General features: G+C 43.3%; 1 protein-coding gene across 1 annotated transcript; it reads left to right on the top strand.

The window, feature by feature from the left end:
* The first annotated feature begins 9955 nt into the window (after positions 1–9955).
* On the top strand, positions 9956–20258 carry vrk1 (VRK serine/threonine kinase 1). Its single transcript, XM_031744425.2, has 13 exons — positions 9956–10088; positions 10583–10742; positions 10934–10989; positions 12175–12244; positions 12799–12886; positions 13642–13750; positions 14690–14782; positions 15402–15534; positions 15958–16078; positions 16244–16302; positions 17196–17365; positions 19713–19806; positions 19941–20258. Exons 2-13 carry the CDS (start codon positions 10583–10585, stop codon positions 20069–20071), a joined length of 1284 nt encoding a protein of 427 aa, XP_031600285.2. The 5' UTR covers positions 9956–10088; the 3' UTR covers positions 20072–20258.
* Positions 20259–22639: the final 2381 nt, after the last annotated feature.

Here is a 22639-nt window from a genome sequence, read left to right as displayed (position 1 = left end):
GTAATGACATGCAAATCACATTTCTATAATTATAACTGTTATGTAATGTGTTTTTGGTTGATATTCTCTCTCCATCCACTAAAATGAAACTAGAAATGACAGACTGTTCCCACTGTGTGCTTGTAAGATGCCAGAGGTGCACTGCGGACCCGTCTATAACAGACAAACTGCTCTTTCAAGAATTTCTGGAATAAAAGAGAGAGAGCGGTCTATGATTAGCCAAGACAGCGGGATCAAGTCATGGTTTAATTATTGCCACCTTAAAAACCTCTGGTATGTGATTTCTCTCACTCTGAGAAACAGACGTAATCATCACTGTTAGAATGACTGCTGGTACTAAACGTACTACTGTCAATGTTTTTTCCTTCAGTATTAACTTAGACAAGGTGCTGTACACTCTTTCCACCTGTGCACGTTTTGTTTACAGGTGTTAACTACTTGCATTCATACTAGCTTGAACGCTGCCTAGCTTCTAACCTGCTCTTAGCCTCTTGTTTAGAGTGGAGATGCTGTTAGTGCTGTGTCGCAATAAGCCTGATTGAGGTTGATGGAACCAAATCATTCCAATTAAGCAAAGGACTTCAGTATGTGTGTGCACAGACTGAGTTGCAGGGAGCGTGGATACGATGCTCTGACATCATACCTGAGAGTGCCTTTGTTTGGATAAAATGGCTGTGACAGCGTCTGAGGCTTGAACTGTACCAGGTCACAGTGTTGATATTGATCCTTTCTGCAGAGCCGACATATCATTGCATGCTACGCTTATTTTATCAGCAGAACTGCTGATGTTGCATAGAAGAACAAGGTTACACACGCTGCTTTTAAAGCAATATTTCACTTTGTTGGTTTAAGATACGCGGCTCTGTGGCCGAGCTTTGAATTCAAATGTTTTCTAATGTTGTTCAGGTTCATGTACAAATATGTTCATACTGAAGAGATACAGGAACTGCACTTCTTTCTGAAAACTGCTCATTTTGTTTAATGCAGCCAACAGTTTTAGCACACATCACAGCATTTCACTCACAGATTCACTGTGAGGATCATAAAGGAAAGAAATCACTGTAAGTATGACTCCCCCCTGGGCGGCTGACAACATATACACATACAGGATGTATGGGGATTCTAGCTATCACATCATTCTGGACCAAAATAAGGACAAACGTTCACAGAGTCTCTCACCTTTGCAGCGTTTAGGAAATGATCACTTTATAGTTTACCTCAGAATATTTCTACGACATACATACGACCTGTCTTCTCACTTTTACACTTCACACCTGCCTTCTGTGAAGTTTACTGATAAATGTGTGACTGCACTACAAGCTTCTTAAAGAACATTTAAAAACACAAAAACAAACTGAATGTATATAAAATACAACACTATTCCCTTTAAAGTAAATATTGCACAGAGGTTTGCACTGAGTGCTGGTTGTATTTTTTACATGTAATCTCTAAATATATATCTCCTAGCAACCTGGTATAAGTCTGCATACACGTAGATTTCCACCATTCTTAGTAACCTGGAAGAATAAAACTCATTTGAAGGGCCGTGCAATTTAATTAAAACCTCCAGAAGAGCTAAAAATTGATTTCTGTCAAACTGCAGTTAAACAAACTGATTTTGAAATCTGGGACAAAAATCTTTGCGTAACCAAACGAAAATAATTCATTTAAATGTGTCGACTGGTTTTCTGGCTCTAATTCACACATGATATAGTCAGTTTTTGATTTCACAAGTCAGTATGATGTTGATCATTAGTGTATAAGGCCACTCGTTAATAAGAAAATAATTCCATCTTTGGGTTGATCCTGGGCCTCAAACACAAGTATATTACAGGGCACGCTGGCTTCACTGACACTTAGAGTGTCTGCAGGGCTTGACCAGGAGCTGGGGTGTCAAAGATAAGATAAGATAAGATAAGATAAGATAAGATAAGATAAGATAAACCTTTATTAGTCCCACACGTGAGAAATTTGTTTGGTCACGGCAGAAAGTGGGCAGTCAAAGTTAAGAGCAGCAAAAATCAAGAAAAACAATAGAATAGAATAAAATAGAATAACATACTATAAAAACAGACAGACAGCTCTGCTAGATTCAAAGATGAAAACAGACACACAAGAGTGTAACAACAGAACCAACAAAGACACGTGTCTGCTGCATTTGACTGAATCCATCAGGAGCTGACGTGAGGCTGCATACCTGGAGCTGCTGCAGGATGCGCTCCCTGGGCTGCACCTGATGTCTGCTGCAGCTGTCCTGATAGGCCAGCGACACCTCTGTGAAGGTGAGTCTGCTGTCAGCTGAAACAGGAGAATCTGCTCATTCACTGCCTTAATGTCTCTGCATTCAGTGAGCAAAAGCAACCATTCAAAAGTACTTAAGCTAAGTCTCTCTGTGTGTGTGTGTGTGTGTGTGTGTGTGTGTGTGTGTGTGTGTGTGTGTGTGTGTGTGTGTGTGTGTGAGTGTGTGTACTGCAGGGAACTGTCAGTGAGAAGGACATGAATATCACTCTCTGAATGATCAATCAACCAATGACGTATCTTAATGCATCAAGCACAGCTTTATATCCAGCTGACGTGAGAGACAACATTTGATTCTTCACTGAGGTCTGAGTGTGCACAGGTAATCCCTGTGGATACCCCTAATGTGGATGCACCAAGTATAGGTAAGTCAAAACTACTGTGTGGAGTCCAGGGGAAATATGGAGGAACATGACCACAGAAAGTCCCCATTAAATTGGCTTCAAAATAATGATAAATAAAGAAAAAAAAGCAGGTGTTACTAATGCTTTTCTTCACAGCAGCAAACAGAGGCATGTAGGAAAATATTCAAATATTATTTTTCTGCAAAATCCCTCAAATTATTTTTATAATACATGTTATAATCCCTAAAATTATTGTTATAAATAATACATTGAGTTGGTGACTGGATTTTAGTTCAGCTTTTCTGCTACATGTTTGATGCTTTTTCAAGGACAGAATAAGAGTAACTTGTTAACATGATGTAAGGTGCATCTATTTAACAAATACGTTCAAATCGTTGATTCAAAATCTCAAATATGATCCAAAATTCTTTAATTTACTTCTTTTAGTGAAATCATGGGTTGATCACGTCATTTAAATGTTAAGATGCTAAAATAACATGTAGTGGACATTTTTAATGAGATGTTAAGAGCTTAAATCAGGTTTGGAAGTGAGAACTACACTTCCACCATCACTGAACGTCATCCATGACACTTGCACAGCAGCTTACCCAGTTTCTCAGCGTTCCCATGCTCAGCAAAGCTGGACACTAGCTGTTCGTCCGGAGGGAAGCACACATGCTTTCCTCCTTTACTTGTCCTCTTTGGTTTCATTCTGGGCTGTCCTGAGCTGTCATCGTTCTGCTCATCATCATCATCACTGCAGTTGGTCATCACCTGTCTTTACTTTAGGACTGCAGCATGGAGCGCTCTATTGTAATAGAGCGCTAATGGTTAGGGCTAATGGTTAGTCCAGCGCCGGTCACGTTACATGCTATCCATGGAGCTGTGACAGCAGCTACTGAAGTACTTCTGGTAATATAAAAGAGTGAAGTAGTGACGATGTACCCTCGTGAACGTGAAACGTCTTCAGTCTGTGGCGCTCGGAAACACAAGACACTGAAGAACCAATATCTTATTCATGAGCTGTGCACTGTTACCCAATATGTTTGGATCAAATGACACACTGAAAACAGGTAAGGCTCTGCACATTTACATACCTATTCAGATTCATTTACAAAATTCAGGGTTGTTCTGGATAAGACAAACACAGGTAAGTTACCGAGGTAACCACGTTTGATCAAATATTCTTAGTTATTTAAATACTTTGGTTGAGTTTCCCACTGAAGTGTCTGTCTCTGTAAACTGTCTGATAATGTTTAAAAGACAGAATAAAACAAACAAAGAACAGAAGCAGCAGTTTGTGGAGACAGTTCAGAGACAACAGTCTGGTGTATCACAGCCAACCTGACACAACACACTGCAACAGCCACTGAAACACGTGAAACCTTCGTCTCTACAGCAGCCCCCACTAAGCTTCTCTAATGATGGTTTTTCAAGGGTTACAGTTACAAGAATGAACTTTTCATTGGAGTAATTTTTTCTTACAGAGAACATTTCTTAGAAACACACAATTCTCTTAATAGAATTGCAAATAAACAGCTAAAGTGCAGCAGCCACTCTAATTATTGTGCTAAGTACAGTAAAGTGTGACAGAGCTACAGCACAACAATCTGTCAAGGACCTGGACAGAGCATAACTGTAGAACAGGCCAACTCACCCTAAACACCAACAAAACAACAATGGATGCCCCTCCCCTCTCCATAAAAGTGACTATGTGGAGAGGGTATCCTCTATTAAGTTCCTCGGCACCCACATATCTGAGGACCTATCTTGGACCACAAACACATCAGCCCTGGTGAAGCTTCTTCTACTGTGTGGTACACTGGTTGCACAACAGCTGACAAGAAGAGACTACAGAGGGTCATAAGAACTGTAGAGAAGGTGATTGGCTGTCCACTCTCCTACCTGGACTTAATTTCCAGCTCAAGATGTCTCTCCAGAGCCAGAGCAATTATAAAGGACCACCTCCATCCTAACCACCACCTCTTCAACATCCTACCTCTGGAAAAAGGTTCAGATCCATCAGGTGCAAAACCAACAGACTAAAGAACAGCTTCTTCCCGGGAAGGGACCGGTCCCCTCCAACTACCAACCAATAACCTGCCTCAGCATCACATGGAAGCTCCTGTCAGGCATCATAGCGGCTAAGATGAACAGGCACATGGCTCAATACATGAATGGGGCACAGAAAGGGATGGGCAAGAATACCAGAGGCGCAAAGCACCAGCTACTGAGGGCGGTGCACCGTTGATCGGACCAATCGGAGTCTACGCTGCGGGACTGTTTTGATCACGCGGACTGGGAAATGTTTCACGTGGCTGCTAATGACATTGATGAGTACACGGACTCAGTCTGCGGATTTATCAGGAAATGCGTGGAAGATGTTGTCCCATCCAGAACAGTTAAATCCTTCCCAAATCAAAAACCCTGGATTAACAGAGATGTTCGCACGGCACTGGCGGCACGGAGCTCCGCCTTTGCCTCCGCGAACACATCGGACTACAAACATGCACATTACCAACTCCGGAAGACGATCAAAGCAGCCAAACATGAGTACAGGGACAGGGTGGAGCAACAGTTTGACAACCCTCGGAGTATGTGGCAGGGACTAAACACGATCGCAGACTTTAGAGGGAAAACCAGCACACCGCAGACCACGGCCTCTCTGTGTGAGGATCTAAACGTATTCTACGTTAGATTCAACACAGCGAACACCATGAGACCGGACAGTGTGCGCACCGCGGATGACGTCAGCGCGCACACTGTGTCTGAGGAGGATGTGCGGAAGTGCTTCAGGAAGGTGAACGCACGCAAAGCTACTGGTCCGGACGGGATTCCCGGCCTCGTCCTCAAGTCATGCGCGGCTCAGCTGGCTGGAGTGTTTACACACATCTTCAACCTTTCCCTCTCTCTGTCTGTAGTCCCAGCCTGCTTCAAAATGGCCACCATCGTCCCTGTACCCAAATCCTCCACCATCTCCTCATTGAACGACTGGCGACCCGTAGCCCTGACCCCCATCGTGAGCAAATGCTTCGAGAAGCTGGTCAGGGACTTCATCTGCTCCGCACTACCCGACTCAATGGACCCTCTACAGTTCGCATACCACCACAACAGGTCCACTGATGATGCCATAGCCCTGACACTACATACTGCCCTGTCACACCTGGAGAAAAGAGACACGTATGTGAGAATGCTGTTTGTAGATTACAGCTCAGCATTCAACACTATCGTTCCCTCGAAGCTGGACAGGAAACTGCAGGATCTAGGACTGAGCAGCTCCCTCTGCAGCTGGATCCTTAACTTCCTGTCTGACAGATGCCAAGTGGTCAGACTGGGCAGCATCACCTCATCCCCCATCACACTGAACACTGGTGCTCCACAGGGGTGTGTACTGAGCCCTCTCCTGTACTCACTCTACACCTGCGACTGCACGGCCACTAGCAACTCCAACATCATTGTGAAGTTTGCGGACGACACTACAGTGGTGGGTCTTATCACCAACGGTGATGAGACGGCCTACAGGGAGGAGGTCAGCGCCCTGACCCACTGGTGTCAAGACAACCATCTCACCCTCAACGTCGCAAAGACAAAGGAGTTGATAGTGGACTTCCGGAGGTGCAGAGGAGTACACACCCCCATCACCATCAACAGCGCTGCTGTGGAGAGAGTGAGCAGCTTCCGCTTCCTTGGTGTACATCTGGCTGAGGATCTTACGTGGTCAGTACACACAAACAAAACAGTGAAGAAGGCGCAGCAGCGCCTCTTCTTTCTCAGGAGACTGAAAAGATTCGGCATGAGCCCCCGCATCCTCAGGACCTTCTATCGCTGTGCCATTGAGAGCATCCTCACTGGCTGCATCACCACCTGGTACGGCAACAGCACCGCTTACAACCGCAAAGCTCTCCAGAGAGTGGTGCGGTGTGCTGAACGGATAATTGGAGGTGAGCTTCCCTCCCTCCAGGACATCTACAGGAAGCGGTGCCTGAGGAAAGCGGGGAGGATCATCAAGGACTCCAGTCACCCCAGCCACAAACTCTTCAGACTACTTCCATCAGGAAGGAGGTTCTGCAGCATCCGGTCCCGTACCAGCAGACTGAGAGACAGCTTTTTCCACCAGGCCATCAGACTGCTGAACACGTCATAGACACCTCACCCACATTCAACAACATTATGCACTCCACACTGTATATAAATGCCACTTGTTTTGTACATGTCTCAACTACCAACCTCTGTATATTTTATATATTTTATTTTATTGTTTAATCTATTTAATTTGTAAAATATGTATACACACACACACACACACACACACACACACACACACACATGTAGAAAAACATATTTAGTATACACATCCAGTAATGGATATACTCTTATATTGTACATATATTTATTACTCTCAGATTTAGCCATTCTTATATTTTGCTTGTTTTACGTTATTGTATTTTTGCACAACTCTGTTGCTTGTGAAGCTCGCACACAAGAATTTCACTCGCATGTACTGTACCAGTGTACCTGCACATGTGACGTGACAATAAAAGTGATTTGACTAGTAGAAAGAACAGTCAGACGAGGCTGCAAGACTAGGCTGACCAACCTGTGCTCTGCCTGGATTGATTACAAGAAGGCCTATGACTCCTCACACCTGGATCCTGGAATGCCTTCATCAGGAACTCAATGGGGATGTGACAACACTTGAGGCCAACTTCAAGCCCATAGCAGTTAGGACTGCTGCACTTCTCCACACAGGGAACTAGCAGCACTAGCAGCAGTAGCTTCTTCAGCCTTTGAGCACTTGTTACTAGTTGTTGCTGTTACTACTGTTGACGATGCAGCAGCCACGACAGATAACAAGTCACTTAATTAGACACATTTTGCTGCATCTTTTTGTAGTTTTGTCTTCTCTCTTAGCTTTTTAGTGCCACCTTTTCATTTTTGTTTGTTCATCTTTATCATCCACTTCTTCCACAGTAAAGTCTGCTATACAGGCACATAATGAAAGTAGGGGAGAGGTATTAAGACTTTTGATTGGGCGATACAGTGTCAGTAATGAAATCAATGAATGCTCTTCTTAACCAAGGAAATATGACTTTTTCCCTTCTGTTTCTCCCAGATGCCTTGCTATGATGAAGCAGTACTGGTGTAGCTGGATGTGTGGGACACAACATTATGGTGCATGGAGACAAAAGCATATATATTTAATCACTTTGGTGTAAATATATACAATCTGAACTATGAACTGCACGGCCTGTGTTTTACTCTAATATATCTGCAGTGCCTATAAACTGGGTGTGGTGAAGATGTTTTCATTATTATAAAGACAAAAAGTGATTTTGCATGACCTTTTACTGACTTAAGCAATCACAAAACTCATGGTTCTACACCTTAGGGAGTTATTGACTGCAAAGTATTACACACAAGCCCTAACATTGAACTGTTGCTGTTTTTTCCAAATACTTTTGAGGATCTGAAAATGCGGTGCTATGTATAAAAATGATGACAACACCTCAACATCAAGGTAAAAATCTATACTTTACAAAATTAAATAAATTTACAGAATGTGTGTTTTTTTCCAAAAGCCTTCGGACTTAACTAAATGGCACAATAAGACATATTAGTCCATGGTTTGATAATAAAACAATAAGAAATTAATAACACAGCTCTGATAGTTGATCATGTACTGAAGACCTGCCCAATCGAGGATAAGCAGAAGATAATGGATGAATGGATGATGGTTCCACATTTAAAAAAAAAGGCATTTTCTGTAAATTAACAAAAACTTTCTGCTTTATATTTACAGGACAGTCTGAGCTATCGGATCATATTTATTTATTAGAACTGAACCCACAGGAGTCATGTTGGCAGATTTCTTTCATGTACTGCAGCAGAAATGCAGAACATAGACTTGCTGTTGAAAACTTTTTCTTATATTAAGACATGTTTAAAATATTTTTATATTATATCTTTCATATATTAAGATATCCCAGGGATTAAATGTGTATTTAAACTTCTTTACAATAAACAAAAAGGACAGTTCAACGTGGGCCGTATGTGGCCTACATCGCTGTTCACACAGTAGTGAAGCAGCGACTTCCCCTGCTTCAGGTCATCCGTCGGCTCTTTGTTACTCTTTGTTACTTCAGAAACATGGCTTGAACAATTTCTCTTCCACAACGTAATCCGATAAAAAACAATCTCTTTACCCGTTGGCTTCCCATGGTTGTCATGCGACCGGCTATTGCAGTTAATAATACAACAGCTTCTTGCCATTTTTTGTGTTTTGTGACTGTTTTCATGTGAAAGCCTGCGTGCGCTAGTACCGCTTGCCTAGCATTCCCAGAATCCTTTGCGGTTTCACCCCGGAATGACGTCACATTTTCAATCTCATTGAAAATGTGTTTTCATGTGTTTTCACTGACGTCACATTTTCAATCTCATTGAAAATGTGTTTTCATGTGTTTTGCACCCTCTATCACCCTGGGTCATACCGAGTTTAAAGCTGCTACCACAGCCAGATTTGATCGGTTAAGAGAGAGAGCGATATCAAAACAGCCACGAAAGGTCCCGCATATATGTGCCCAAGGGTTGTATTGAAGCAATCAAGTGATGAATAACTGTTTTCCAGTATGTTGTTTTGCATTGTTGTTTTTCACCGAAGCAGCTAATAAAGCATGATGGATTTTTACAATTTTGCCTCCTTCTTGTAAGATTCTCTAATAGAATGAAACAATAATGCCAGTTAGAAATAAAGACAATAAATTGAATGAATTACGAAACACTCATGTTATTTCTATTAGATCTGAAAATGTTGTGTAATACTACAACCTGAAACGACAAATAGATTGCATTTGCCTGTACAGGAGATAAAGGAAAAGAATGTAACAAGAGCTGTGAAATGGAATAGTCCAAATCACCAAAGTAAACTGGACCTGGGCTTGTTGCAGGGATCTGAAGTTAATAAACATCATGTGAGTGTCTGCACTCACACTTAGGACCATATAATAATAAATATGTGCGTGATGAAAGTTGGGCAGCACGCTGACGTCCTTACTCCGCTCTGTATGCTCGTACGGGTCTGACCCTTTCACTCCTTTGATTTTTTCCTCGTCCTTTTTTTTTTTTTGTCTTTTCGTCAAGTCTGTCTTTGTACGGACCTGCCGTGTTCTCCCTCGTTTTGTACATAACTGTTTTGGGGGCAAATAAAATGCAAGTAGGGATTAAAACCGCAGAATTAATGATTACCGGTGCTGGAAATGCTACCGCTTGATGCACTGTTTTGATTTTGTTGCCACGGGTACCCAACATGCAATGCGCGAAAGTCACGTGGTCTGTCAATCTCTATAAAATAGCGCGGTACGGTGACGTAACTTCCTGACCGGTAGTTTTGCGGGAAGTTTGGTCCATGCACAGTTTCTGCTACAGGGAAGCATAAACAACGAAGTGACGGTATGTTTTTGTCATAGATGTATATATCTGTATACTAACGGAACCAATCACAGGTACTCGGGTACAGCGTTTGCTGTTGGACGGCGTCATGTAGCAGGTCATGTAGGCGCTAATGTGACACACGGTTACTCACAAAACCACGCAGTTAGCATGAGAGCTAACGAGCCTCGAAAGAACCGCTAAAGGTGCAGGATTCGCACGACGCCATCACTTTACTGTTCCTCTTTCTGTTGGTTTTAACCCACATGCTAACAGGCGGTTCGTGTTAGGGAAGTGTCTCGTATAGGCTGCACACATTAGCAGGTGATGGGGAACTCAGGATGTGGTTAGCTAACTTCGGTACAGATAAAAACCTGGTTCTAATGTGACCCAAAAAGTACAATTTTCCATTTCTTGTTGTGTTTACAACGATGTTTAGCTTAGTTTTATTTTGGAGTTCTGCTTCCATCACGATGAAGCAGCACTAACAACCACCGTGGCTCTGTGTGTGTTAGATGCCCCCTAAAGCCAAGGCGGCAGGCAGAGGCAGAGCCCCTGCCAAGAGGAAACTGGCAGAGGAGTTTCCTCCTGGAGAAGTGCTGAAGGACACCATGAAGAAGGAATGGAAGCTGGGGGCTCCGATCGGTCAAGGGGGCTTTGGTGTCATATACTTGGGTAAGAACACAGGATGCTAGTGACACACAGTCATGGTAAAATAAAAGACAATGTTATTTGTATTTTAGTTCTAGTTAACATCTGAGTTTGAGTTGCAAACTTTATATTGAATAGAAGTTAATAAAGATTTTAAGCATGTGTCAACCAAATACTGTAAATAATGAACATATTCCCTCTTATGTTTTCCCCAGCGGAGGAAAATTCTGCAAAGCCCGTGGGTGCTGATGCTCGCTATGTCATCAAAGTGGTAGGACTAAGTTTGTTCCAGTCCAGGCATTATTACTCTTTACATACTTTTTTCTTTATTCACAGAAAAGTAGCTACAAAAGCCAACTCAACCTGAAGTGCTTTGTATTTTATGACATATCAATTTTTATTCTATAACACTTCCACTTTAGTTAAGCCCATCAAAAGTTAAGACTTAATTGGCAACATAAGTTCATTGGATTAAGTCCAGAAATAATTCACATACTGACAGGACTTGTTTGACTTGCTTTTCTGCTCTAATGTGCAGACTCATCAGGCTCAAAGTCTCTCCCATTTGACTCTGAGAATTGTCTGATTTATTTATTTGTTCACTAACTGCAGTGATGCAGCCAGCACAGCATATATATTGAGGCCTTGACCCTGGACCTGTCAGATGGCTCTGTCCAGTTGCTGGTCACTAAAGTCTCACCAGAAGTGATCACAGTGCAAACGTTGCAGCCAATAAGGCACTTTCTGCACTGTGACAGTTTCCCTGTTTCTATTCTTGAGGAGGAGAAACGGGGAGGAAAAGCGTGGGGATGCCACATTACCCAACATCTGAACTGAAAATCAGTGGCAACATTTGAGGGAGCGATGAATCCTAATTTTACGTTTTTTTGGTTCAAATCGTTGTCGAGATGTGAGGAGAGACCGGACAGAAAAGCGCCGTCAGATCCACTGTGCTGTAGCCCACTGCAGGCTCACATCTGCACGCTGCAGGTGTTGCTGTTAAAAAGTGACGTGATGGCTGTTGTGGGCCAAATGTAAAGGTCTTCCTATACAGTGTTTATTCTAACTTTAACTCTAATTATTTGTGCTGTCACTGTCTGAAACAAACTGTGGATGGAAGCTATTCAACATTTTTATTGAATATTTTAAATATTTTTATTTAAACTGCAGCACGACCGATTGGTGGGGCTGCCCTGCTCCTAACTGTCAGAGATGTAACAGTCTGTGAACCTGGATTTAAACACACAAACACATAAACACACCACCAGTTTTTGCAGTTTTGTTTGTTTGTTTTTTAAATGTTTAAATGGAAGAAAATGAACCGGCCTGCCGTACTTTGAGTCGTACTCTGAATTGTGTTTCGTTTTTTTTTTTCCTGCCTGTTAAGGGTGAAAACAACAACCCAGTGTGCTGTTGTGGGTCTGCAGACCTAATGTACCTGTTGTTCTGTCCACAGGAGCCTATTGACAATGGACCGCTTTTCTGCGAGCTCGCATTTTACATGAGAGCTGCCAAGCCGGATCTCAGTGAGTCACATGATCAGACACTATAAACACACTCATACTGTCAGCAAACCAAAGTTAGCCCTGCGATCATAACACAAGAGTCTCACCAGCAGGGCAAACAAATAAAAAGAGAGGCAAGTTTCTTAATTAAAAGATGGTGTTGTAGCCGGGGCTCAGAGGAGCCCTACAAAGGAAAGGAAGCGTTTGGTGGCAGCGCCGCCGGCCCTCGGGCCACCGCTTTGCATTTTATATAATAACAATCCAAATGTCAGTCTCCCCTGACGATTAACTGTTATATGACTAAGGAACCAAAGCCTCATATTTTATTCATGCTGGAGTCTCACGTTGTTGGTAAATATTTGTCCCAGCAGCAGATTAGCTCGCGGCCATATTGGCCACTTTCCCCCACTGAATTATACTCTTATTACTTTGAGTCTCACATCCATCACCCACTTAAACCAGCACCAGGCTTTTCAGAGTTTACTTCCTGTGTTGTTGATTTCATGTATGCACACATTAAAAGCTCACTTTAGTCAAATATGTACGTGTCTGATAAGTTTACTCTTGCCCTGCAGTTCAGAGTTGGATGAAGTCCAAGAAGCTGAAAAACCTGGGCGTGCCCCGGTACTGGGGCTCAGGTCGACATGAGAGAGGGGGTCAAAGGTAAGGGTGGGAGTGCTGGGGACAAATCTCAGTTTGTAATGATGCAGCCCATCTCTCCTCCATCTATGTGACATTCAGTCGTTCAGGTTCTTCTTTTGTTGACATGTGAGAAATGTGTCCAAACTACAGACTCAGCAGTTATATTTGGTGCAAGCAGCTCGAGCTGTGCATCAACTCTGTGTTTGACCTTTCCTCCATGATGTTTGCATGTTGCACATTGGATGGAGTCACATGACTACACACGCAGTTTTAAAGGAGAGGTGGGCATGATTACGCTGATTAGAGCTTCTGTTTTCATTGCCCAGCTCAGGTCTCTGCCTTTTATAGCAGACCTCACTCTGACTCATTCAGTGGATTACTTTGGCACTGCCTGATACCATGTAGTGGTTCTCAGTAGTAGCACTTATTACTGGTTTCATAAGGGAGTTCCCCCCCAGTGGCCTAATAAGGCATCAGCTTTGGTCCTGCCTGGGTCACATAGTTAGCGCTATCGTCAGCCCTTCCATCACACCTCCTGACTTCCTCTGTGCACTTATGTAACTCAGATATTTAAGCTAATCTCCCTGTTTACACCTTTTACAACTAACTTTTTAATATTTTATTAATTTTTTTTGTGTGTTAATGTCTTAATGGAAGCTAGATAAACCAAAACACCAAATAAGAAGTAAAGTGAAACAGCTTTGTTGTCCTCACAGTAACGGGTAAAGCTGCAGCCTTTCTGACGCTCTGCTAACACAGCTCTCTGTACCAACCAGTTACAGGTTCATGGTCATCGACAGACTTGGCACAGACCTGCAGAAGAAATTTGAGGAATGTGGAAGGAGATTTCCCAGAAAGCTGGTCCTGCAGCTCGGCCTTCGACTGGTTGGTTATGTCATGATGAAGTTGTTTCAGTTTGAAACACTTACATTGTAAACAGCAGGTCATGGTGATCACAGGAAAGAGAATGTGTGATGGGGAATGACCAACATCCTGAGGATGAACGTTGTACGCAAACTGAAAATAACTGATGATGAGGATTGAATAACAAGTGGTTTCATCCTCAGAGTTAGTGATGCACAGGGGAGGAAATGGGTTTTCCCAAAAAGAAACAAAAGTGTATTTTCAGTTGTTTTAATGATTGTGGGTCAGAAGCATTCTCCGGTTCATCCTGGAATGATTGTTTCTGCTCAGGTAGAGTTTTAAAGTAAGCTGCTGAAACTGTGTGTGTAATCTGACACCGCTTTACGGAAAAGCGAACGTCATCAGCAGATTTCCTGCACCTGTGCTTCCGATCGAAAATCCTTTGTTTCCCTGAAAATACCAACAATGAAGTAATTTGTTTACACAGTCCAGTAAGATTTGTCACAATGACACTGGATAGACTGTAAAATAGCCTTTTACTATGACTTTTTCTTGTTAGAAATCCCACGCTGCCTCTTCTTTTATAGGAGCGCGTCTCCCTGTTCGCTCTAGTTTATTAAGATCTATGTGGAGGAAGTGAAACTTTGTTTCTGGTCAGACTCACCTCTGTGCTCTCTGGTGCTCAGCCTGGCTACATTCCCCTCTAAAAATGACAAATGTTTGTTCTGAAACTGAACGTAATGAATCAAGTTACTGTTAATAAAATCCTTCTAATGTGATCACAGGTTTGGCTTTACGTGACTGCTGCTCAGTGAGGTGATGACGGGCTGAGCAGCTTCTTGTGTGGCCAAACGGCACATTATATTTAAACCATGTAGTGTGATTACTTTGTACTAGGGTCTTGCTACATTACAGATGTATCTGTACTCTGTATTTGATGGAGTATTTGTTTCTGTGCAGCTGGATACTCTGGAGTACATCCACGAGCACGAGTACGTGCACGCTGATGTGAAGGCGTCTAACCTCATGTTGAGTCACAGCGATCCTAACCAGGTCAGTTGGAGTTCTAGCGTGCTGACTGAAACTATGACTGTTTACAAAGTGCCGCTGTGACCCCGTGCATCAGCAGGAGGAGGAGCCTGGTTTTGGTTGGAACACACTCGCACCGCTTCATTAGATTCAATTAGGCTTTTGCGACGGGGGGAGGTGAAGCGAGAGTGTTCAGACGGGGGAGATTAGATGGCAGGAGCACAGAGCTGCAAATAAGGTGGGGGCAGGGGCAAATATTTAATTTGGAGATTAATAATGTATCATCGGTGGTGTTATTAAGGAGCTTTTTATAAATGACAATTTAGAAATCAGCCCCTCAGGATTTTAATATTGGCTCTGGTTGTTTTTCCTGCTCTTCCTTGGAGTTGGTGAATGTAGGTTTGCTTTTATTGCTCTACATTTCTTTATTAAAGCCACAGAGAATATAAGCACAATGCAAACTGAGGAAGAATAATAAAGTGCTATGGAGCTGGAATTAGAATTGAAATCGTGTGTTCTCCTGCTCTCCTTCATCCTGACCCGTGTCTGTGTACAGTCAGTGAACACTGGTAAAACATGGATTAGTATAAAGTACTGTGTGTATGTGTGTGCATGCCTGAATCTTTGTGTTTGTCAACTGTAGGTTTACTTAGTAGATTATGGACTGGCCTATAGGTACGCACCTGAAGGTCGGCCCAAGGAGTACAAGGAAGACCCCAAGAAATGTCACGATGGTACCATCGAATTCACAAGCATCGACTGCCACAAAGGAGCATGTAGGTGCAAACGTACGCGAGTAGTCATGATGCCCAACATGGCGTACAAAACCAGAGTGGTAATCTGAAAGTGTCAGCAGGATCTGATGTTTTTAACCATGAACAGGAACATCAATGTGAACAGATTTCAAACCATTTTAGTGAGGACAGTTTGGAACAGCTGGGCTGTTTCCTGTACAGTCAGAGCACTTTAACACGGCAGTGGGCTGGGACTGACTTGCCTTTGGGGGCCACAGTCGTAGTACTGAGTCTACTGTGTGTTCAGCCACAGACGTTGTTACTCAAGCTAAAGTATGCCAAAGAACAAGACTGATACTGATTGATGTTCCTCATCTCATACAACATGGAAATAACCTGAATGGTATTCTGTACATAAGTGTCTGATATTGCTAATGTTGCCACGTACGTCATGTTTGCTAACAGCCGTGTCCAGGCGCAGCGACCTGGAGATCCTGTCCTACTGCATGGTTCAGTGGCTGTGTGGTCGGCTCCCCTGGGAGGACAAGTTACAGGACCCGCTGTACGTCAGAGACTCCAAGATCCGGTATGAGAAACACAGTACCCAGCCTGGGTGCTCCACAGTCAGCAACACTTTGCCATTTATACAATTCTACAATACTTTTTATTTTTTACATTTTTTGTTGTGTGTTGTACAGTTCACACAGATTGATGTGTATTAAAGAAAGTTGTCTAACGTTTTCACCTGCAGGAGTCAAGAAAACATAACAGAGTTCATGGCCAAGTGTTTCTCCTCTCAAGACAAACCAGGTGAGACAGACTCACAGCGGAGGCTCTGTGGCTACGATGGAGCAGCGCTGAGCTGTTTCACACTGATGTGCCTCACCGTATTATTCATATACTGTAGACTTTCTACACTTGTCACATCATGAATACTAATGTTTTAATCTGGTTGTGAAAACCACAATGCCCTGCATAATCTCACAGTCTGAAACTGCTGTGACCTCAAATCATATCAAGTTCATGATTAGTCGAACATTTTACCTTTCCATTATTTTAACAGTCTTTAAGGAGTTTAAGTTTCCTTGGAGTTGTGTTGTCAGCTATGATCAGTACTGTTAGTGTTCTTTGATAAGGTTTGTGTGTTACAGCAGCATGATTAGCAAAGTGTGAATTGATTCATTTCGTCCGTTCCTGGCTGCTCTCGTGTTTTTAACATGATGTAATTCCTGCCTTTGAGCAGTCACCACCTGATCTCTCACTGGGATAGAAGTACAGGCCACAAGCTGCGGCAGTAAATGGCAACATTGTTGCCCAACTGTGCTAAAAGTTGCCTTTTAATGTTAGTGCTTTGACCGGAAGGCAGCATGTCGGTTCAGAGTCGTCGCACCTCCGTCCTTCTGCTGTGCTGAGCACGAGCAAACTGTTGTTTACTGCTCCATCTGTGCGCGTGCCTGTGCGCGTGCCTGTGCGCGTGCCAAGTCTGAAGAAAGTCCCACCACACAACATTTAGCCTGACGTTGACATCTGAATGCAACACACTATGGTGACAACAGTGTGTGGGGGGGGAAAGCTTGTATTTAAGTTATGTCTTGGTTTATGAAGTGTTTGATTTAAAAAGAACTAACATGGATGACCTGATGGTTTCGAATGAGCAAGAAGGTGTGAGGGTTCTGATGAACGGGCTTCTCATTGTGTTGCAGATGAGATACAGCGGTTCATGGAGGAGGTGAAATCTCTGGGCTACACAGCCAAACCACCCTACGACAAGCTGCGCTCTATCCTGCAGGCTGGACTGAAGACCATCGGTGCTAAAGAGGACGGCAAGCTGGAGTTCACCTCTGTCAATGGAGCAGCGTCGCCTCCCACCAAGGTCAGCGCTCCTACTTGTTTCAAGAGGGAAGCAAGAAAATGCAGTATTTGAGATCGAGACTGTGGGGGTGTACAACTTTGACTTACCGTCTAATTATTTTCCTCATTTAGTCGACTAAGAATTGAACAACTGTCGGTTCATGATAATTATTTCTAACTTTGTTTGGTGATGATAGGAGTAATTGTCCCATGGTTTTAGGCATCATTGGTGTCCAGTTCATATTTATGAACTATATAATATGTAGTTCTTTTGTAGTTACCAATCCTCCCCATTATCTGATCCACCAGTTTACTTTCTTCTCGGTTAGTGTCCAGCCTCCAGCTGTCTTTATGGTCGAGCAGAAGGGTTAGTGTGTAGGCTCATATATATATATATTACACATTTGATGTCCACTCCAGGGACTGCTCACATTCCCCTCTGCCAACACCTCGGGGTCGCCTGTCTTTTCAGATTGTTGTGGTCATAGGGGTGTGTTCAGAATGAAGCGATGCCACATGGTTTGATGAAATGCCAACTCTGGTATTATGGCCGATGCCACTCAGGCTCCATGGTGCTGGGTAGTGATCACATGGCCTGCTAGAGGATGTCGAGTCTTGAGGTCTTGATTGTTTTGTCAGAGACATTCACACCAGTAACCTTCTGGACGGCTCTTATAGTGCTCTTCGTGTTCCTCCTCGCATAAAGAAACAGATATTGTTCCTGCTGATGGGTTACGGACCCCTCAGGGGGGTTATGGCTGTGCTGGGCAACACGGCAAACCTGGCCGTGGCTGGACTGGCTGTGAAACCAGGTATCTCCTCATGCTATTGCTTTGGGAGTTGTCTCGTTGTTGCTCCTCTAATGCACCTGTTGTTAATTTCATTAACATTCCTCTGTGTAATTTGCCTCAGCTGATAAGAAGTTTCCCTTCATGTGTCTGTATGCAGTCGCCAGTCTTTGACTGTGTGTGTACGCTCTTAGTGTTGGTGCACATCAGGACAAACATCGCCTCTGTATGTGATCCTGGAGCACTCAGCTACAATGTAACATTTATATTTGTTACTCCCCCTGACTCTCTCTTTCTCTCGCTCTCTCTCCCTCCCCCCGTCACTCCCCCACTTGCTCTCTGTGCATATGGAAGCTGCCACTGGGGACGTGGTGTTGCCAGCCGAAGGGTTACTGGGCCCTGGTGCTTGTTATTGTATGTAATTATCCCGCCAATCTGTTCACCTCAGTGGGTGCCGCATGGTGATCATGAGGTAGCAATTGTCAAAATGGAGGCAAAAATGGAAAGGGGGGCAGTGGGCGGAGTCTCGTTACACAGGCCCAGAAAGGACAGTGACGGCTGGAGGAGCTGATTGCCTGTGATAAGTGCATCACTCTCTCTGGGGGCACCTTTACTTCCTGAGGACATCCCATGTTTGCTTTGACTGACATAATAAGTTTATGTAAAACTCCTCAGCAGCCGTCGTGTTTGTGGAAGCTCTACAAAGTACATTTCACCTTGAATGAACCCAGGTTAGTCCATGTTTTAGTCGATGCAGAGTGTCACAGCTTTACAACAGGAGAGTAATGGTGACAGTTAGATTCTAGTGCATAACATGTTTCCTGTGGGGACTCTCTGGAATTTCCTCATAACTGTGATAGAACTTTACGTAGCAGTTTTCCAACGCTGAGTTTGAGTGCTGATGAGAGTATATAATGAGGAGCTCAGAGTCAGTGAGACGCACACATAATCATCAGTGCACGTCTGGATTGACTGTTTGCATCCATCATAAAGCTGCAAGGATGTTGTGGCTGCTGTTGGCTGTGACTACGAGCTGCTGGGTTCTTTGGTTTCTGCCATTTACATGTGTGTGTCCTGCACATTGTAGACAACCCTAACTTGTTAAACACATCAGATTATGTTAAATGATGATTCTGGATGAGAGCCACAGTGTTTCTTCTTGCCTGTGCCCCGCCTCTCACCCCCGGCTCATCACAGAAGATGCCCGCCCCTCCCTGAGCGGGGGCCAGGTTTCTTCCTGTTCAGTTTTTCCTTCCCACTGTCACTGTGTGGTTGTAGCATCTTTACCTTACAGAATAACTTGGTGTGAGGCGATGGTGGCGATTTGGCACTATATTAATACAATTCAGTAAAAATAGAATTAAATCTCAATTCATTTATGGCATGAGGCAGTTTGACAGTAATTATCTATGTGGGAAATACTCATGTTTATTCATATTTGTTCTTGATTTAATATATTGCATAGAAGCAAACTGTACACGACCCACAGTGGACTCCCAGGTTTAAAGTAATGTCTTTTAGTCGACATCAACAAACCAGCTGGTGCTTCTCTTCGTATTTATCGTGTTTCTCTCCCTGTAGAAGATGACCAAAAGAAAGATGGCAGCAGATGAAGCGGAGGTAAGCGAGGTGGATTCAAATCCCGTCAAGAAAAAGAGAGTCACAAAGAAGAAAGGTTGGTTTCCTCTTCAGAGTGTACCAGTTTTTGTCAGTGTATCTCTAGAGTAACTGAAGCAGAGGTTATGAATGAAAACTACATGACAACATTTGGGTTAAAAGATTGACAGCCTGCTGAATTTAACTTTGCAGAGGTAAACAGACCGAAGAAAAGTCCCAAAAAGACTCCAAAATCCAGGAAGGTGCCCAGCAGTGACCCCAAATCCAGACTTGTGGAAATGGGAACCCAGACATCACTTCGACTCGCCCAGAAATCCACCTGAACATCCACCTCACTCCTCCACTCAGGCTTTTAAGTTGGATTTACTTTGGTCTGTTACACTGTGCTAATTCAATTCAATAGAATAGATGCTGATGTTTGATTGCATTGTAACAATAAAGAGATAATGGCATTGATCAGTTGTTCTTATTAAAACTTCTGGGCCAAAGTGTGAAGAAGCTCAAACTTCAGTTGTTCTGTTGCTTTTTTTATGGCATGTTTGAGGAACTCGGTGGCACATGAATTAAGAACTAGTCCATAGATGGCGCATCTTTAAACTCTGGGTAAAGAAATGGTTTCCCACTTGTCTGTAGATGCTGAACAATAATTGGATTGCTGTATCAGAGAGCAACTTGGGGTTGGTACCTTTCCCAAGGATACTTGGAGACTGAATCGAACCTCCCACCTGATTAGAGAATGACCTGCTATACCTCCTGAGCAGTGATGGGAATAACGGCGTTACGTTTTTCAGTAACAAGTAATTCCTATTTACTATCGTAATTACTATTTCTATCGTTACAACGCAGTTACCATTATTAACAAGAAAATGCGGTGTGGTCGCGTTACTATTTTTCAACAAACAGACGGCTGAAGCTGTGTTCAGCTTAGCGCATCTTATATCCGTTGCACTGAAGTAGCTGTAAGTAGTCTGGGCACTACAGCTTTAAGCTGCTGCGCGCTCCCGCAGGTGGCAAACACTTTCTGGCTGACGATCACTTTTTGGCACAACAGGTAGGGCCACTGGGATCTCTGAGTCGGTTAGTCATTTCATTTATTTATATATAAAGCACATTTAAAAACAGCAAAGAGTTGACCAAAGTGCTGTACAACGTAATAATGAAACAATAACATTAACGTCATCAAACGGGTAAGAAAAATTTTTTTTTTTTTAAAAATGGTAGCTCTCGTATAGGGAAGGGTATCGTTTAGGTTTTATCTGATACCGGTGCCAAACCGGTACTTTTGAAACGGTGCCGTGGCTTAAACGGTGCTCAAACCGGTGCTTAAAGAATGGAGAACACAAACTTTGTCCAAAAACCTCTCATGTTCAGCTGTGGTTTTTTTTTTTTTTTTTTTTTTTTTTTTTTTTGTAAAAAGATAACAATGTTAGCCTTATCTGTAGCTATAGGGCATATATGGTCTCACTCTTGGCTGGAAGCAGTGCTTAAACAGTGGAAAAAACACAAACTTTGTCCAAAAACCTCTCATGTTTAGCTGTTTTCTACTTTTTCTTTGGTCATTTTAGCCTTTTTGGCCAGGGTGAAGGGAGTATCTGCCATCAAACAAGAAGACAGCCGCATGTAACTACTACGGTGTTTGCTAGTTCACCTTACATGCATTAATGTAATAACGTGGTTAGCCTACTCAATGTAAATTACACACGAACAACATTAAGCTACTCGCCCAGAGGAGAACGGCTGCTGCTGCCATCATCATCCTCATCATTTCTGCTACGCTGGCAGGGCTAGGGGCCAGGACTCTACTCTTCGGGTTCTTGGGGGATGTTGCTAACTCCGGGTCCGATAACAGGCACCACACCCGCAGTAGGTGTGCTCGGTGTGAGGTCTCACAGCAAGCTATCAAATACTGTGCATTTCTCGGCTTTTAACAAAACGCTATGCGTCGCCAGGTGTTTCATCAGATTTGAGGTGTTACCTCCTTTGACAGTATCACAGTATCAGCTTAAAGCACTTGTTGCAGGCTGCTGAGTTTGCATCTTTTGCTGTGAAGTACAGCCAGACTTTTGACCGCTTCGCCTTGGGCATTTTTAATCTGTAGCTCTGCTCTAAAAGAACGTATGTACCTGGGCCCGCCTACTGTCCTTGCAAAGGTAAAATGATTGGCTAGAATCCAAAGTGTATGACATCTCAGGAAAAAAAAATAAAGCACCGAAATGTGCGCTGCTTTTGCTACCGTTTATGTCAGATACCGGTACCCATCCCTACTCTCATACAGTATAGAAAGCCAAAGAGAGAAAATGTGTTTTAAGATGGGATTTAAAGAGTGACAGTGGGGCCTTTCTAATGTGGAGAGGTAGATTGTTAAAGCTGCAAAAGGTCAGACAAATAGTCTGGTGCTTGGCCATTTAGCGCTTTATAAGTCAAAAGTAAGATTTTAAATTTAATTCTAAAATGCACTGGAAGCCAATGAAGAGAAGCAAGCACTGGGGTAATATGTTGGTGTCTCTTCACGAGTCAAAAGGCAGGCTGCAGCATTTTGTACAAGAGCCGTGCCAGACTGGACTGACACCAACGTATAGCAAATTACAGTAGTCCACTTGAGAAAGGGCGAACGCATGGATTGCTTGCTCCAGGTTTTTAAAGGATAAAAATGATCTCACCTTGGATAGGAGCCTTAATTTAAAAAAGGACCGCCGAACATCCATCCATTCGCTTCCACTTATCCTTTTCAGGGTCACGGGGGGCGCTGGAGCCTATCCCAGCTGTCACAGGGCGAGAGGCGGGGTACACCCTGGACAGGTCACCAGTCTGTCGCAGGGCCAACACACAGGGACAGACAACCATTCACACTCACATTCACACCTAGTGGCAATTTGAATTATCCCCACAAG

Source organism: Oreochromis aureus, linkage group 19, assembly GCF_013358895.1.
Source record: "Oreochromis aureus strain Israel breed Guangdong linkage group 19, ZZ_aureus, whole genome shotgun sequence".
NCBI lineage: Eukaryota > Metazoa > Chordata > Actinopteri > Cichliformes > Cichlidae > Oreochromis > Oreochromis aureus.
Note: the sequence above shows the minus strand (reverse complement) of the source record. Positions and strands in the feature narration are given on the sequence as shown.

Coding starts and splice junctions, on each gene's coding strand:
- vrk1 (XM_031744425.2), top strand. CDS start 10,583: ATGCCCCCTAAAGCCAAGGCGGCAGGCAGAGGCAGAGCCCCTGCCAAG. Junction 12,887..13,641: donor CATGAGAGAGGGGGTCAAAG/GTAAGGGTGGGA, acceptor TGTACCAACCAG/TTACAGGTTCATGGTCATCG. Junction 17,366..19,712: donor CAGCGTCGCCTCCCACCAAG/GTCAGCGCTCCT, acceptor CTCTCCCTGTAG/AAGATGACCAAAAGAAAGAT.